This window comes from Falco cherrug, chromosome 1 (genome assembly GCF_023634085.1).
Source record: "Falco cherrug isolate bFalChe1 chromosome 1, bFalChe1.pri, whole genome shotgun sequence".
Classification (NCBI taxonomy): Eukaryota; Metazoa; Chordata; class Aves; order Falconiformes; family Falconidae; genus Falco; species Falco cherrug.
Window position 1 is genome coordinate 58,175,471 of NC_073697.1, and position 19,293 is coordinate 58,194,763.

At 38.4% G+C, this 19,293-nt stretch overlaps 1 protein-coding gene across 1 annotated transcript; it reads left to right on the forward strand.

The window, feature by feature from the left end:
* Window positions 1–88: 88 nt before the first annotated feature.
* OCIAD1 (OCIA domain containing 1) lies at window positions 89–15,148 on the forward strand. Its single transcript, XM_055715572.1, has 8 exons — window positions 89–241; window positions 1,045–1,129; window positions 3,130–3,183; window positions 3,664–3,711; window positions 7,899–8,028; window positions 10,193–10,401; window positions 11,736–11,885; window positions 14,696–15,148. The coding sequence occupies exons 1-8, from the start codon at window positions 191–193 to the stop codon at window positions 14,731–14,733; spliced, it is 765 nt and encodes a 254-aa protein (XP_055571547.1). The 5' UTR covers window positions 89–190; the 3' UTR covers window positions 14,734–15,148.
* Window positions 15,149–19,293: the final 4,145 nt, after the last annotated feature.

A 19,293-nucleotide genomic window follows, 5' to 3' on the forward strand; every position in this document is an offset into this window, starting at 1 on the left:
GGGGAAGGCAGCGGAGAGCGACTGTGGCCCGAGCCCGGCCCAGCCCGAGCAGGGCACCCCGGCGGCCCGACGGCGCTTCACGGGGGCCGCCCCGCCCCGCCCCCACGCATGCGCACGGAGGCCGCGCGGCCAGCAGCACCGCGTCGACTTCCGGGTCAGCGGTCGTTCGCGCTGCCCTCCCCGCCCCGCCATGGAGGCCAGGCAAGGGCCCGGCGGCGGGGAGGTCGGTGAGCCGGCCGAGGTACTGTCGTTCGTTTGGCGGCGTCTGCCTGTGGGAAAGCGCGAGAGCCGTGTGGGAGCCCGGTGGGGCCAGGGGTTGCGCCAGCCGAGGGCGAGGTGGCAGGCGTGGGCCTGCGCGCACGCCCCGCTGGCCGAGGAGCGGGCGGTTTCTTTCGGTGCCTCGCCCGCTCCCGCCGTGAGTGGCCAGTGGGTCGGGGGGACGGTGCCCTTCCGGCCGTGCCAGCGGCCTTGCGTGGGGCCGTTCCGGCAGGACGTGTCCTCCCCGCCGGCGGCGGCCTCCTGGTCTCTGCCCTTCTCCCGGCCGGTCAGCTGGCAGCGTGCCTGTCGCGACAGGAGAGGGTCACGCAACTCTAGTAGAAACTTCTCACGCGGTGGCAAAACAGCTGGCCAGCTTCCACTAAATATATGCATGTAAATGGACAACATGCGTTGTGTATTTAAACCCCTGACAAATATTTTAGAAAGGGATTTCTTGACATAACGAGCTGTTGGATTTCACCAATTTGGAAGGCTGGCTGCAAGGATCAAAGTAGGCTTTTCTGAAGAAAAAGGAATAGATTGAGTTGGAAATTGATTGTGCACAAGATATTTTATGTTCTTTCACATCATTTGTAAAAGCATTGGGTTTTCTTAATGATACTTATTCGTGTGACGTTTATAGACAGAAGGCATCAGTTCCTCAAATAAGCTGTGTGGAGGTACAGATGCTACAAGGCGTGAAACCTAGACAAAGTTTTTAATTGAAAAAATCCCCCCAAAACTTTCTTTTGCTTATTCTTTTCTACTTTATTTCCCTAATGAAAGAGGGAAGTACCTAAGCCTTACGTGCCGACAGAGGAGGAAAGAAGACTCCTCAAGGAATGTGCTGAAGAGAGTGCCCGGTATAGAGGTAAGTTCAGTTTGCTGGTAAATTTGATTTGCTTTTCTTCCACCTGTTGTTTTTGTTGTTATCTGAGGCATTAAGGAAGGAAGGCCCATGGCAGTATGCCACAACGGTTCATTAACAAGCTGTATGTCGTCTAAAATTGCATCCCAGTAAACATTGTTCCAGGTAGGTTTTACATTTATTACGAGTTTGCAGGACAGGAATTTGGAAAAGATGCAACATAATTTGTAAGGTGTATGCTTTATAACAAGATCCCTTCATATTTTAAATCAATATGTTTATCAGTAGTCTGAAAATAGGTATAATTAATGGAGTCTCTCATTTATTTATGTTTCTGAATACGTTTTGTTACTTCTGCATTTATTTTGTTGTTGTTATCTTTAGAATGCAAGAATAAAATAGTTTAACTTGGAAACACTGCTTTCCATTTTTGTGGAGACCTGTGAAGAGAACAATGTATTAAGTAGTCACTCAGCTCAATTTTTGCAGAAAATTTCTGTGTCTGTGCATGGCCAGACATTTGGGTGGTTTTCCCCTTTCAATAAAAGCCAAGATTCCCAAGCATGATTCTGCAGTTGGTAATGATTTCTGTAATACAGCTAGTATACAGGAATAATAAACTTGCACTGTTTTCACAGAATACTTTGTGTCTCATCTTAATTTATTTGAAATATCGATGTTATGTCAGGCTGGGTTGGTTTGGGGTTTTTTTCCACAGAACACTGAGAATGGATTGCATTACTTCTTAGTGTTGTTTCTGTAATCCAAAGGTTCAAGACATACCTGTTTTTTATGTGTCTGGTCAAGAGGCTCGAACAAGCCTTCTGATACGATTGTTACCCACTATTTTATCACACGCTGGTAGATTACTCCTGATGCTGATAGGTGGCTTAGCAGAAACCAGGACAGAAGAAGAATTTAGCAGCAGATTTGCTAAATTTAGGACACTGGGGCTCTGATTTCTCCTGGAAGTCAGTAGTTTCAGGGGCAACTTCTAAGGCATTGTGATTTTGAATTAACAACTCAAAGTTCTGCTTTATCTTTCCCCATTGCTTTGGCATTCTCCCACTTCTAAATACCTGGAAGCCTTCAGCTTGTTTGGTAAAATCTAGACATTTTCCTTATATTTTTAAAAGTGAAAAGAGTCACATTCATTAGTAGTAAGATGGCGATTGGTTATGATTTGTTGATAATCTCTCTCCTGGAAGACAAGAGAGGAGGGAGTTGGTTTTTGTTCTTGGGGTGTTCTGCTGTGGGTTAGTTGTTTGAAATAAGCATTCCTTTTGTTTATTGCCATCTTAAAATGTTTTTTGCCACCTAAAGTCTTTCAATACAGTAAAAATGGATGCAAATTGTTAAACTGATTGTGATAGGAGGTAATGCTCTTTCATGTTTATTGTCTTCTCTGCATTCCTGACCCTACCCCTGAGTTGTATAGTATGATTCATAAGCTACAGAAAAAGCTGCCCTGTTCTTTAATTTGCTGGTGAATAAAATGTTACCTGATTTTAATCAATTTGATTTATATCTCTGTAACAGTGAGACTTTTTCCAAAGATCTATGTTAAAACAAAATCAAGACTTCGGTTACACAAAAGTTTTGGAGGCACTGGCCTTTATGTAACTGCCTTCTGTCCTGAAGAACTGTGTTTCTGTGGTTTGAGGTTCTGCATCTTGGTGCTCTAGCAGTTGTAGCTAGGCCTGGAGTCTTGTCCTTAGAGCTTTATCCCATCCAGCATTGGCTCTTGTGTTTTAGGAAGCATGAGGTCTAATTAAGACAGGATGACTCATAAACCACTACCACATAATTTGTAATAGGTCTTAAAAACTGAAATTGAGAATGTTTCCTAATTTATTTATAGTTTTTTAATTATATATATGCCTATGGGTTTATGCAAATGAGCTTGGTAAGGCCTAGCAACTCTTACTTTACTGCGTATTTTGATAAATGTGGTTGAAAATATTGAGAATTGTATTTTAAGCAACTTTTCTTCTTCTTTACAGCTTTTCCTTTGGCTGCAGTGAGCATGCTTGCTACTAGTTTCTTAATTAGGAAAGGTAAAGTGTAAACATACTTTGGGTTAATTTGGATTTGCTCAGATGAAATATATTTCTGCTGTGAGTAAAGTTACTTTAATAATATAATGCCTAATCTACTTGTAATTCAAACTTGAAGTTCAAACTCTTCAGCTATATGACTTGCAGTTCCTAAAACTGAAGGAGCAAAACTTTAAATTAAAATCAAATTCATGTTTGTTTTATGTTATTTGACAAATGCAGTATCTTGGTGATTATGAAACAGTGTATTCCTTAGTGTGTAGTAATAGTGTGAGTATTATGATTAAAGAGGTAATTCTTAGGTGTTTATAATTTAGGGGAATTAAGATGGTAGGTTTTCTTGAATTTTCTTCAATATTAATTGTAAAAGAGTAACCTGCTACCTACAAATGTAACTGCAAACTAACCTACAAACATAACTACATTTGATGGTTTTCAGCTTAATTCTTAATAACTTATTACTTTGATCCTCATTTTCAGGTGTTCTAAAAGATAGCTCAAGATTTGGCTCTTTTGTGAAAGTTGCATGTAAGTAAAAGCTACGTATAAATTCAGCCTGTATTGATGCTTTAGGTTCAGGCCTGTGTTACACAGGTGTAATTCCTCTGAAACTAGCTGGCTGGTTCACTGTGACTCCATTCTGTAGGTTCATAGAATATCTCAAGGTGGAAGGGGACCCATAAAGATTGTTGAGTCTAACTCCCTGCTCCTTGTAGGAATAACTAAAACTAAACCATGTGACTGAAAGTGTTGTCCAGATGCTCCTTTAACTCTTGACAGGCTTGGTGCCATGACTGCTTCCCTGGGGGGGCCTGTTCCAGTAACCAGCCACCCTCTCAGCGAAGACACTTTTCCTCACATCCAACCTGAACTTCCCTTGATGCAGCTTCATTCTGTTTCCTTGCATCCTATCACTGGTCCCCAGCGAGAGATCAGGACCTCCCCCTCCACTGCCCGCCTTGAGGAAGTTGTAGACTGCGATGAGGTCACCCCTCATCCTTGTATTCTCCAAGCCGAACAAACCAAGTGACTTCAGCTGCTCCTCCTAAGTCTCACCATCTTGGTCACCTTCCCTTGGACACACTTTAATAGTTTGATGTCCTTCCTACATTAGGGTGCCCAAAACTGCACACGTTACTCGAGGTGGGGCTGCACCAGTGCGGTGTCGAGTGGGACAGTCGCCTCTCTTGACCAGCTGGCTATGCTGTGCTTGATGCACCCCAGGACACAGCTGGTCCTTTGGGCTGCCAGGGCACGTTGCTGACTCATATTCAACTTGCCATCAACCCAAACCCGCAGTTCTCTTCCCATGGGGCTGCTCTCCAGCCTCTTGTCTCCTGGTTTGTATGTCTACCCAGGATTGCCTTGTCCCGGATGGAGAGTCTGGCCGTCACAGAAGGAATGCTTACATCTGTACAACTGTGCCTGAAGATAGGAATGAATGATCTGATATATCCAATGAATGTTTCACCTTCCTGCAGTTCATCCTATCAGCCAGCAACTTTTTAGCTATGTTTCTTAACTACAGCATCTCATACTGCAAGAGCTTGTTCAATGTCAAGAGGCAGAGCACTTCACTTATTCACCACCTTTGAATTTGTGCAGCATATTTTGGATAAGTTTTGTTTATAGGCTTTCCACAAAATTGTTTGACAAGTGTAATGTAAAAATTTAAGATAAAATAATTTTAAATAGATGCTGTACAAGCTTACTTTAAATTACTTTGCCAGAGTACACCCACCCCTCCCTTCCTAACTTGAAAGTCTTTATTCATGCATCTCGCTTGTCCCATTCAGGCTATTTTAGTGCCTTTTTTTCCTGGACGTTATGACCGTACAATTGTAGGAAAACAGCAATTTCATGTGAATTATTTTGGATTAAGTCTAATAATAAATAAATTAATAAATTAACCTTTTCAATGTATACATGACAGTAAAACAGGAAGTTGCCATCTTGCCAATCTGCCCAGATAGACCCAGTTACTCTTCCAGTTTACTTCATTGGGAAGAGAGTAAAACCCATTATTTGTGGTGAAGGAAGTGTTGTTTAAGCAGATAAATGAATGTGAGAGACTAGGGCTGCCATTTGTTTATGTTAAATTCTGCTTGCTTTCTTTGAATGCCAAACAATGGTATAACACAAATATTTCTAATAAATAATAGAATTACTGTTTCCCTGATAGCGCCTACACATTCCTAGTTAAGGGCCATGTTCCTCCTATTTAATAGGACTAAGTTTTGAAATCAAGGGAAAAAATTAGGAGCAGCTGGACTGGACCAGCTATTCTTGATGTTAAAGTTATAAGTCAAAATACTTCTGGTTTTTGATGTATACTGGAGGCATATGGACTTTCATTTTCTACTAGAAGAATTTTCCATAAAGTATGTGCTTTGATTGTTTTTCAGTAGATAATATGATTTATGTGCATTTTAAATATGGGGATTTTTCTGGGACATAGTGTATAAGTGTATAAGGCCTGAGTTAAGCAGTTTTCATTTCATCCTCATATTGCTTAGGTCAGATGCACCTACTTTCTACAGAATCTTCTTGAAAACTATTGCCAGGGACAGAGTTTACAGGTCCAAATTATATCTCATAATTGAACTGCACATTCTGCCTGCAGTGAAATCTCATTAAAGGAAGAAGTGCAGTTGTGTTTTGGTTTGGGTTTTTTTCCTCCATGAGTTCTGAAAGAGCATATGCAATTCTAGGCACTGCTGCTAGCTCATAGCTAAACAACAGTAAGACGGTTCTTGCTTTTCTGGTGTCACTGATCTGAGCATATTGCTTCTGCATTTGTTGATTACAGTAGTCTGTCTTTGATAATGGTGTATGACATTTGTGGTTGTTAGATTCTTATTCTGAACAGTATCTGTACCTGAGTACAGTAATAGGTCTTTTATATCTAACATAGTAAAGTCAGGTTTTCTTTAGTCTCTATCTTGCATCTTTCCATGCTTTGCCCCTCTTGCGTTTGTCTGCAAGTTGAGAGGTGTTCCATTTGTTAGATAGGAGTTTTCAGATTCCAGGATGTTCTCCTGCCTACAGGAATTTACTCATAACTTTTCTCGGTAGTCTTCTAGGCACTCTGACAATTTAATGGAACTTCTAGTTCTTACTGATACACCATATTGACAGCATCCCCTTCAATGTGGATGGAGGACCAATAGCTCGTGGCTCTCTTTGGCAAAGAAGAGTAAGATCTATATGTCCTACTTCGTGACAGCTTGCAGTGCGACCTGGCCTCTTTTATTGATCTCTGGTCAACTTCTCTAAGGTCTTGTCACAGCGAATACAGAAGCAGCAGAGAACAACAATATCTAATTTAGTGTGCTAACTCAAAAAATGTGGATCATCTGGCTGTTGGTTCTGTAATACAAGAAACCAGATACTTTAGCCAGTAATTACTTGGGGTGCAACATCTTTCAGAGAAATGCTTCCACTGTGCTTGACTGGAAGGCCTCAAGAAAAGGAGACATTCTCGTTGTCGTTCATCCTAAAGATTAATCACATTTGTTCCTTAGCTTTATTTTTGAATTCTTCTTGTGCTGTTTTTTCTTTTAGGAGCTTGTCATTTTTCCCTTTGAGCATATTTATAGTATTTGAGAGGTCTTCCAAATTTTTGACCTGCTAAACAGCTAAACCCTTACACTTCTCATTTTTAAACTTCACTCGTAGTTGTGGCTGTTCTTTTTTCCCTTGGAAGAGGATTTTTAACCTCTTTTTGAAAATACAAACATTAGGAATCACAAATTCAGTACCAGTACAGCAGAGTAGGGGGAAAATCCCCTTTTATAGGTTCCCAGGTGATGTAATCCATAGGGTGAGGACCTCGGGGGATTAATTTTACTGGTAATTAACTCTTTGGGGGATAAATGTTGCTGGTAATTAACTCTTTCTTGACTTAAAGATGATTGAGTCTTTAGTCTTTCTATTTAGAAAATACTCGTTGCATATGAAAGAATGGTCTAGTCCTCCTACGAAGTCAACAACAAAACTTCTATTAATTGCCGTTGAATCCTTTATGCTGCTTCATACTCCGTTTGACCCACTTTATAACACTTGAAGGAGCCAGTTGGTGGAAATCATCTAAGCCCAGAAAGAACTGTCATGATCGTTTATTCTTATGTCCTGTCCAGCCGATGAAAACAGCTCATGCACTAAATTGAAAGCATTTGTCTAGTGATTGTGAGGGTTCGGGTAATTCAGTTGTTTGCCCTCCAGCAACCATGTCATAGAATCCTTTTCAGAAGATGCTGAGCCTAATGCTAAGTTTTAGACTTCTCTTTGTCCTAGTGAAAGCCTTTTCAAGGTCTGACTCTTCTGATGGATTAAATTAGCAGAAGTTACTACCTTCGTTTGCTCCTGACTATCATCTTTGATAGTTAATTGTTATTTTTGGATTTTGGGCAAAAACTGATTGCAATTATTTTCCTTTTTTTGTCACCGTGGATTCATCTACTACTAGCTGAAATCATCTGATGCTCATGCCATGTCTAAATCATTGCTCTGTATCTTCATTCAGCTGTTGCATTTGTTTTTGGTACCCTTTGTCTGCAGAAGCAGCAGGGACGATTAGTGTGTGGTTTTGGTTTAGATATAAACTGTTGGTTTTTTTTTCAAGATACTGTATAATTTATTTGAAATTATTATTTTAAAACTATGTTGAACATTGTGATACAACTTATAAACCCATCTTTTTTTCTTTTAAAAAGTTGCTGGAATGTGTGGATACATGGGTGGAAAGATATCCTACTTGCCAATATGTAGCGAGAAATTTAAGAACCTGAAGGATTCCCCAATAGGAGATGTTCTACGACAAGCTCAGAGACATAGTTCACATAAGTAAGAATTTAATTCTCTTTTAAATTTAAAACTTCCTCTCGAAGAGGACATTTTATGCACTAACAGATCAAAGCTATGTTTGCAGCTTTCAATGACCTTCAGAACTGCACTTTCTCTCTTTCCCGTGTTACCTCAAATCTCCCATTTTCAGGAAGCTGTATCTGTATCAGTTGGTCAACTATGAAGCATGCATTTTGAGCTCTTTACATACAACCAACCACTTCAAGGAGTAGCAAAAGAAACATTTTACTTAGCAAAAGCTATTCCTTGTAAATGAAGATGATGTTTTCCTGTGGAATTTACTTACAGTGTGACAGCAGAAGCTGCCTCTTTAGAAGTAAACTAAGTTAACTAAAATAAAATAGTGTAACATTCTGGAAGTTTTTCCCATAGTTTAGATTGATTGAAGTAGGAACAGGGTGGAAATGATTTCAGTGTTTATTGAAGGAAAAAGCTCAGTAAACAATATCAGTGCAGGAAGAAGCATGGTGGTCAAATTTACTTCTGTTTGCAGATGTAAAGGATTTAAACAACAGCATTATGCTGTACATATGAGAAACTCATCAGGTTCCTAAAACTATTTCCTGTTTTTTCCAGAATGTTTTCTACTTCAAGTGGTTTTTAATTGCAAACTACTTTTGGAATATCTCACTTAAACCCTTGATTCAAAACTGAGAGAATAGTATTTGGATAGTGATTAGCAGGCCTGCTGTGTTTGTGCTAAGAATTGTAAAATGTTTATAAAGGATTTGATTAAATTCTTAATTATTTTATAAATTCATGACAGTTTTATCTGCAAGATTTACCTTTATTCTGAAATGTTTACATTTTTATGGCATCAAATAAAATTTCAGGAATTACCACTTTATGCGTTTACTGTATAAGCTCAGCTGAATGGGAGCAGGGCTTGTCCCTTCATCCCCCTCCAGTTTCTAATAAGAAATTGTCATGATCATTAACTGTATTGACTCTAGGTGAGACCTTGTTTAAATGCCATCTTCTGCTGCACCAGTAAGTCCCTTCAACCTTCAATGGCCCATTCTATTAAATGGCCCATTTTATTTCCTAAGTGATAAATTTTGGGTTTTTTTTCCTTGATTGAATGATTAATTTAAATTCATTCAAATTGCATTATTGTCCATACATGCTACCCTTTTAAGCCAGCAACATAAATCATTACATTTTCAGAGTAATTTACACCTACCAATTAATGTACGTTGGTAATTCTGATTTGCAGTTAAAAAATAGGTAGGGAGCTAAAAGATCAAATAATTCTTTAAAGCTGTGTTTGCATATACTTTAAAAATATAATTAAGGCAATAAAATGGATTAGCTGTGTATGTTTAGTGTGAGAATAAAACACTAATTGCAAGTGTTTTTGATATGAAACTAGAAGTACAGCTAAGCAGAAATTTAAAGTAAAAAATGAATAAATACCCTGGAGACATTCTAGTGGCACTAAGTGGTGGCATTCTTTGGTAGAGGCATGTTGTGTAGTGGTTTGCAGGGCCATTTTGAGTATGTAGCAAATGCTTTAGAATATCAGGCATCATTTTACAGAATATTCTTCATATGATCTTACATTTCTGTCTTAAGAGAAAATTCATTAATGCTTCTGCTGAATTCAGCGACTCAATAAACCTTTGTATTTTAATTTCCCCAAGATGGCTCTTCATTCTCCTGCTGTTTGGTACTGATCAATTACAGCAGCTTCTAGTGATGAAGAGTTTTGAATTGCAATTTTTTCCTAAAAGGCCTATAAAAATAACTATAGTTGATGCTACCACTGGTGACATGACACACCCTGTACTATTTGTGTCTGATGCATTTTTTCTGTCTGAAGATTCCCTGGGGGAAGGGATTGTTATTTTTGTCTTGCAAAGTGCAAAATACTTTGTCTCTTTTGTCTTTTCTGGAGATTGTCAGGAATGAGTTAAGTTTCTGGGAGGAAGGGAAGGGTACTGGTGAAGGGACTATTTAGATCTTTGCAATATAAAGGAAAAAAAATAAACCCAAACTTTTTTTTAAGATGATAATTCATTTTGGAAGCTAAACCATCCAAAATACAAGAGTACTTTCTTGAACTGCACATATTGTTACTCTTACAGTTCCATTTTTAACTGTAATATTTATGTATTTAATATTTAATTATATTATTTTCCAGCCGTTCCAGTCGGAAATCTGAATTTTCAGATATGCCTTCTCAGTCATTTACTGAACCTTCTTCTCCAAGAGCTGGATTCCCACTTTCTTCTAGCTATTCAGATGATTATAGTTCAACAGATAGAGCCCTATCAAGCTATGAACCCATTCCATTCAGTGCTTCTCTGAATGAATCTTCACCCACAGGAATTACCGATTACACTGTTCAAGGTGTGTTCTGTCTTGATATTTAGCAGTTTGTAGTACAATGACTCTTGCTTTTCTCTTAGATACTTCTCTTACTAAACTGTGTATTTTCATCCCATGCAAGAATACATGGTACAATATAGTGGTTTTGAATGAAGCACCTTGAAGTTCCCAGAATTGTTACATGGAAGATAAATATCTAAAATACATTATTTTGTGTTCTAACTGTAAACTAAATTCAGGGGGGGGTCCTGGTTTGTAGCTCTAATTGCAAGTAGAGATTGTAAATTAACTTAGGAGGTTTAATCTGTTGTGAAGCTAAACCTGCAAAAAGTTCAGCCTGACTTGAAGTTCTTTTTGATTGAAAATAAGGTGAATTAGTCTCTGCTGTTTGTGTTCTAGCCTTTCTGAGGTTATTTCATTTTCACTAGTGCTGGTGCTGTAACTGTATACCTCTGTAATTCAGTGACATTGGACTGGTTTTTATAATGTGACAAACGTTCAGATCTTCTGAGAACTGAATGCATATTGTGTTCTGTCTGGCAACAGCTGATTTTCTCACAGAGAACTAAAGTGGTTTTCAAGTACTGTTCTGTGCAGCTGCTCTTCTCCCAGTATGAATTCTGTCCTCAGCTATTGCAGGGGAAACACACGACTCTGAGTTCAGGTGTCTCTGGTAGACAAAGAAGGAAGTTACTGTTAAAAATGCAGAGTTTCATACCTTGAATTAGTTTGGATTTTTTAACTCCTTGATGGAAAAGGTTTTATTTCACAAAAAAGCCCTTTCATGCAACTCAGTAAAGTGTCAGATGTAAATATGTCAAGAAAACTGTAATTACACCTCATCGCAAATATCAAGAGTTCGTAGAACCTTAATTACAGAACCAAGAATCTGCATTACTAATGTAGATAAAAGGATAAAATGTTTGTCAGGTAACACGTGATGGATGTAGTCCTAACTCTTTGAAAGCAGAATTTAAAGCCTGAATGTAAACCCTTGAGCTTCACCTAGATTTCTCTTCAGAAATCATAAATATATCAAACGTATGATTATCATAAATTTTACATAAAGTGACCAGAACTATTTTATCCGCCAACTTTTTTAGGATTTCCATTGGGTAGAATGAAGAAAAGGAGTTAACTGCCAGTCTTCCAAAGCAGTTTGGCAAAATGGAAAGGATAAAAGGAACGGATTAATCAAAGACCACATGCATTCTCAGTTGCATTTAGAATTGCAGCTGTCATGCTCCTTTTCATTTAGGATTGAGCTGTAATTAACTGGCATACGAGAACAGGTTGTAGCTAAGTCTTGGTGTGTGATGCCATTTCCAGTATTTTGATGTTTGTTTTGTTTTCAGATCCTGATCCAATTCCAGAAGAAAGTCGTAAAAAAAAAGGCATCACGTATGAGGAATTAAGGAATAAGCACAGAGAGACATATGAGGTAATGCTACCACCAAAGGCAGAAACTCCAAGCAAATTTTCACAGGAAAAAGCAGCTAAGGAAGGTAATATACTGATATACAGAAATAGGTAGTAAATTCAGATTATTGGCAATAATGTTAAAAATGGTTACAAACCCAAGGCTTAATTCTGCTTAACCTTTAAGCAACTTATTTTTACAGTATCTGCAGGTATGTTACATGTGATATGTGGTCTGTAGTTTCAGATTTCCTATTAAGTCTTTTTTAAAACTAATGATCTTACAGTACCAAATTATAATTCCTCTTCTGTAGCCATGTTGCGTGGTGCCAGACTGAAGAAATCTCAGAACTTTTGGTTTGTTGGCTACAGGGAGCAACCTCTTTCAACAAAGAATTCTCTGACCTCAGAGCTATACCAAAGAGTTTTAGCTGTGGGAGGGGATGTATGTTTTAGATAGCATTGTTCTCTCAAAATAGAGCACATGGCTGATGGTTTTGAAGGGGAGGGTATTTATTTTTATGAATTGTTTCATGTGGAATTAGTGGATTTCTATAGAGGCATTGTTTGTAGAGGTTCATTTTCTACATTAAAACTCAAAGGAAGGAAACGGTGTTTGGCAGCAATATTGACATTTGTTTTCACAGTGAAAAACAAAACTTTACATAGCAAAATAGGAATGTAATGTCCTGAAGAATAAGATGTCATTTAGTCAACTTTTTGACTCAGTCAGTTTTTTTGGAAAGGAGACACAGAAACAAATCTTACATTCTTGCTCTAGAACTGCTTAAATTTATTGTGCCATCTCTGAAAATGATGTTACCAAGAGGAATGTTTTACCATTTAACATGCTGCTGGACTAGTCAGCTGGAACTGTTTAGGTCTGTACGCAGTGTCCAGTCTTGTTTATTATGTTGCAACACGATTTGTAAGAATAGCTAAAGGTCTGCTATTAGGCATAAGAGGTGTAATAAGTATAGAAAAGTGTATTAAAGCAAAAAGTTCTGAAGCAGTAGTAGTAAGCTTTGGAACAGTGTTGCTGAAGAGTGTCAGTTTCATGTTGTGAACTACTTTCTCCACATCATGTCTTTGGACAGATCTGCGTGATCTTGAAATAAAATCTGTAACAATTATTGGGTAATGATTTAAATCTGTTATTTCAAGGATGAAAGCCTTTTCATCTTACCACATGACTATGTGAAATGAGACATCAAAAATTATTGAAGATACAGTTTCATATTGCTTCTAAATTCTATCAGCTGACACTTGATTTTACACAATGTTTCTTTTTCAAGATATTTCTCCACAAATAGAAAACCCAGAAGTGTCAGTTGAAAATCATACAGAGAAATCTTAAAACAGCATTCTGCAAACCTTGCTATATTCCACAGCAAATCTTGTGGCTGTGAAATGAGAATATGCATTCATTATTTTAGCTTTAGTTATTTGAAGTCTATAAAAGATCTCTATGAAATGTTGTTCAAATGCTGCATTCTGTCTGTTATGTTTCTGTGTTCCGTTTGATGGTTACGCTTGGGCTTTGAGAATAGAACTACACTGAGCAGCGCAGGAGATCTGTAAATAAACTTTAAAGAGTATATTTTTAGGGAAAAAAAGAGTAAGGAGGGAATAAAAAAATTCAGAAATGTTTTACAAGTGGAAGTACATTTAAATCTACAGTTCAGGGATTCTAACTGATGATGTGGGCTACGATGTGATTTAGCTTTTTGTGTCACTTTGGACATGTTACTTGTATGCCTGTTTGTACATCCCGAGTCATTACCCCTTTGTTCATCCTCTTATCTCTGTATCATAGGAACCAGACTAGTAAATAGGAGACTGGTTTCTGCCCTCTGTTGCAAGGACGTAAGGCAAAACAAACCATGTTTAAACCAGTTTTAAGCGTCTTCTATCTGCTGGTGCCTTCTCCGTTCATTGTAGCCATACAAATATGTCCATCTGCATAGTGATCTGGACTGGACCATTTTCCAGGGAATAAGCACAGCCTGCTCAGCTACCATGGTTAATAGAAATGGAGATCAAACTGTATTTTGAGAGAGCTTCTCATTGTGTTACTACAGTATCAATCAGCTTAAAAGAGATTTGTCAGTGCGTTATGCCAAGTTTGCTGACATCTCACTGAAACAAGGACTACACGTTCTGCTGCACATAGGTATTAATAAACAGTGGGCTTAGTAATTGATTTACAAGTAGATTTAGGAAGGGGTGTCTGACTAGTGTCAGCATTGCTACTGGATCATGTAGATCCATCCTTTACCCTGTCAGTGGTGGCATCACTTACAGGCTACTTTTCAGCTCACTTTCAACAGAGCATCTTTTCACTTTCTGGTCATTGTTCAGTTACGCATGACGTACTTCTGATTAAATCTGTTATGATCAGTACCCTGGTTTTTTTACTCTCTGAGTCAGTCCTGTACTAAAGGAAGTTGCCAAATAATAAAGGCCGAGTAGTTTCCTAGCAGGGATTACTGATTTCTGTTTGTTTGTCTTTGAACGTGTTTTTAACTATCCTGAATCCATCCAATTGTGCACGTAACCAGATTATGTAGCCACATTATTTATCATAACATTCCTTGCCTGTTTCCTCCAATTGTCTGTTTCATCCACAAGTAATTACAAATTCTGTAGAGCAGGAATTAGCACAGTAGGCCTCTTGACTGAATATTAGTTCATTAAAGAATAATGATTAACAAACTCTTCTCCCCATTTATTTAAAAGTAGCTTTAATTAGATTGTCTGTTGTGCTGTGACTGACGCTCCCTCCACTCCACAAATGCAATGATAGTACATTTCATCATACTTTCTGGCACTGTATAAGATAAACTTTTGCAGTTAAGTGAAGTCGTATGTGACTACTTTTTCTTCTTTTCTTTAGTTAAAGTAAATAAATATGGAGATACCTGGGATGAATAAGAGCTGAATGAAGAACCGAAGACAATTATCTCCTGTCAGCTAACTTGAACTTCATCTAGATTAGTCACAAGTATTGGCACCTTCGGTGTGTTCTGCCAGGCACAGCTATTAATGAATGAGGAGAGAATCCTGAGTTGCCAGAAGATTAAAAAAAAACAAACCCAAAACCATTTAGGCTTAATTTTTCTTGATTTTTGCATAAATAGCAGGCAAGGCTATTGTGAGGTGTCATGACTGTAAACCATTTGTGCTATTGTTTAAGAATGAAAAGGGTAACAGACAATAACTAATATAAATGTATAGCAAAAGGTAAAAGTGTATGTAAGTAAATGCAATCACATGTACTGGGAAGGAAAAAACATCGGAATCTTCTCAAATATTCAAGACTTGCATTAAAAGTTACCTGTAGAACTCACCTCTCACTTGGTTTTGTCTGAAAGTGATATGCTGGAAAACTCATATTTTTGTCATGCTTCATTAGTAGTGTCTGGAATAATACTGAACTATTCAGGGGAAAAGAACTGAAGAACCTAGCCAGACACGTAAGTAAGCATATGTAACTGTTTTTCAAAACTGTTTCATGGTACCAGTTTAGACCAATATTCTGACTTGCCCACGCTGGGTCTCTTCAGTCATTTTGGAAGAAAATGATTCAGTGAAACTGCAGATATTTAAAATAGCTACATTTAAGTGCAGAAGGTTAAAGCTGACAAACTTGGGTAAAAGCTTGAATGATGCCTTGACTGTTAATAATAGGTTTTGTGTATTTTGCCTTAGTTCTCAGGTTGTGCATGTCATGACAAAAGCCTCCTGTTTATGAAGAAAAGATCCAGATAAGTGAAATGTTGCATTATTATTAGCTGTAAGAAAAGACCTACACTGGCAAAACTGCTGAAGAGTATTTCCTACTGTTTGCATCGCCTTCTCTGTCTCGTTCAAAATGTTGCCTTCCATTAGGGATTCTCATATTCTCACCTGTGTCATTTCATTTCACAGCACTGTGTTTATTTTGGGCTTTTGGCTATAAGGGAGCAAAAACCACGATGAAGTTGATAGCATAAAAGCATTCCTGACATAATTGTTGGAGGTGAAAAATTACTAACTTGCCAAGTAGAAAATTCTTGAAGACCTTATTGGTTTAGTGGACTAGCAGCAGAGCAGCATGAATGAGAAGATTATTTTGGAGGGGTACAGAGCAATCAGCTGAAATGAGGAGGAAAAAAACATGGGGGAAAGATGAGGATGCTTAAAGAGCCAAATACTCCTTACAATAATCAAAACAGTAAGATTGCTTTCAGAAAAACTGATCTTGAAAAAGGAGTGTGTTAATCAGATAATGACGTTTTATCAAAAATTTAAATTACAGAGAACGCTTCTCGTGGGTGTCATGAGAGAGCTCTGAAAATACCTGAGGTCTGCTGGAGTTATATTGCAGTGCTTTTTAGTGTGCCATTCCAAAGCTGTTTAGATTCGTCATGAAAATACAAAGTTTCATAGTTGTGAGTTACACAAGTAACAAGAGGCAGAAGATTTAGATGACAGAACTGGAACAGATTCCTGTGGCGGTGGTTTTCCATCTATAAAAATTCTTCTGAATGAATGAAAATTTTGGATAAATGGTAAGTCTCCAAGTGAGAAAATGCAGGAAGAGGCTTATGGCATTGAGGAAATAGCAACGCCTAGACACCTGGGAGACACAAAGTATTGAACAATAAGCTTGCCAATAAAAATATTTGGTTTGGTTTTATTTGGGAGGAATTGGGATAATACTGGATTTTCTCAAGTAAAAGTATGTAAGGCTATAGTAAGTTTTGTTTTTCTTGGGGATCTTAATGAATGTTTATACTATAGGTTGTTTATTTGTGTAAGGCAATGATCATCTTAGGAGTTGAAGATCTAAGTTAATGTAAATACCTCTGCAGTGTGGATACGCTACTGAAAAGTGAGACTCTCTCTGTTTCTCAGCATTCGCTGCAAAAGTTCCTGTGGTGCCAGTGAACTCTACTTAGGTGTAATCAAGTATTTAATAATACACTGGAACGCTGGGTTGGGCTGAGGGCCTTGTGCTCCTGTTTCTGGCCGTTACCTGGTTCTCAGTCTCTGGGCATTTGCTGTGCTGCACGCTTGAGGCACTGCTGCCAGTCCTGAGCGTGGTGTACGTACTGCTGTATGTATTTTGGATTATTATGTGCATCTGTTTGTGTGTTTGCCTTCCTGACAGGACACTGTTTGGGGACCAGCTAGTACAGAACAGACACAGAGGGCAGAGTACTGAACCCTGTGCCACTTAAACGCTGGAAAGGTAGCGCCTGTTTCAGACCTAGCGCTTGCAAAATACAGTGCTCGGAGTGTGCTCGTTTTGTATGCTGGGAACGGGTAATTAGTCGTTCATCATATGAAATGCAATAATCATTTTATCAGAAGCCAGTGATCTGAAAATGAGACTTTCTTCAAAACAGCTTGCCTCAAATTAGTATTTTAGGTGGGTAAACACAGCGTTTAATAGAAAGTGTATTTTTTTGTTGTTTCTTAGAGGAGAAAATAAAAGGTGTATATAATATATCTTTAATGTCGTTTTAAAGGTTTAATGTCTCTGTTTAAGGTAATATTATGTTTACATAAGATTCCTAAATTGAGTATAATTTTTCATTCTGTTGCTTCTGGTTAATATCTCTCAGAGGACATTTTTTTTACTTGAGAACAAGGTGGGTTTACCATCAAACAATTTAAAGTTCTTTGGCTTTCCATCGTATCCTTAGGTGTTAAATACAGGAGAGTTCACAGTCATAGCTGTTAATTTAATAGGGTATTGGAAACTGGTATTTTCTCAAAGTTGGGTCACGTTCAGTTTGCAGTGGCAATGTGTGGGCTGAACCCCTGATTTAGTAAATAGCTGTGGGAATTCAGTCCTTTTCCTTCCCTTTTCCTGCACATCTCCCATTAGCAGCACCTTGTGTCAGAGTAGATTTTTTTCCAGTCTCTTGATTTCATAGCAGCAGCCTCGTTACCCATGAGCAGCTTGCTCATACTGCACTTACATGACTTTGGGGCATTTCTAACTCAATCCAGGTGCCTTAGAGCTGTCGGCAGGGTTATTGTTCCTGAAAACAATGTGTCTAGATATAAAGAACTAAGAACCGTGAATGCACGAAGAAAATGTGACAGACCCTCGTTGTTTTATGTTTACATGTATTTCCAGCTAAGACACACCATATTTTCTTAAATCATTAACCAAGCCAACTGTTTTCCTGGTCCCTCTCTGCTCTTCAAAAAGCACAGTATGAATTTCACTTTGCATTACCATTTGTATTTCCAGTCATGTATGTTTACAATCTGACCTACCCACAAAGACATCGGCATTAAAAAAACCCTGAAGTTGTCCTATAGGCCGTCATACCTATATGTTCATTAATTATGATATTATTCATAATATCAATATGTTCATTAATTATGATGTAATATGGACATGAATTAACTCAGTATTTATTGTAAAGCTAAGTAAATTTTATTTTATTCCTCAAACTAAATTTTAACTACATTAAAAAAAATTAACTCTTACACCTTTAACACTAGGAAATGAGTCTGAATGAGTCACTATGACCATTTATGGAAAAAAAAACAAAACTTTTAACTGCTTTCACAATTTCGTAAAAATAAGCGGTTGCATGGCCAGTTGAAAGGAGCCAGTAGCATTACCCTCGAGTCAGTTGCTACTAACGTGCGTGAACACAGAGAAGGGGCTTGTGAAAATGTGCCTCAGCTCTAAAAGCTGGTAAAGCTCTACCAAAAATCCCGGCCCTGAATATTTTTGTCTTTCCCCAAACTAGCAGGCATGTTCATAGTCCCAAGTAAATACACAATCAGACCTTTCCAGGGGTTTGTTCCTACTAAAGTTGTTTGGAACACATCTACATGAAAAAGAAATGTGTAAATGAAAAGTAATTTGATTAGCTTAATGAAAATTAAGCTGATACGCACAAGCCTGGGGAAATCGAATGTAATATTCCAACGCGTCCACGAATCTCTTGCCTCCTGGCGATTCAAGAAGAAACCCTGACTTGCCCACTGTTTGCTGGACGCTGGAAGACTTGTTTGTTTTCCCCGTGCTGGACTCCTCGTTCCGCGGCCCTTGGTGAGGGCCTCGTTCAGCCTGTGGGCGCTGCAGGGCGCACACGCAGCGGGCTCCCCCCCGCCAGGCACGCAGCAAGGCCCTGTGCAGCCAGGCTTTCTGACCTGCAGCCAGAGTAAGGTATCGCTGTAGCCTCTTCAGGGAGACAATAGCACTATAAATATTTTTTTCTTTCTTAATTTTTTCTGTTTGGTCACTTATTAAATTCTTTGTAAAAACCAACAAATGACGCTTGGATTTTAATCTCAAGGCAATAAATGGGACAATTTGCATCTCGTTGCTATTTCGGGCTCTTGCCTCGGCTCTGTTCGTATGGGTTTGCCCCAGTTCAGCTAAGCCAATGCAGGTTTGGACACAGATATGCTCATATTGGACACAGTTTACTCGTATTCTCAGTACTTCATATTGATACTCATACTCAATACTTAAGG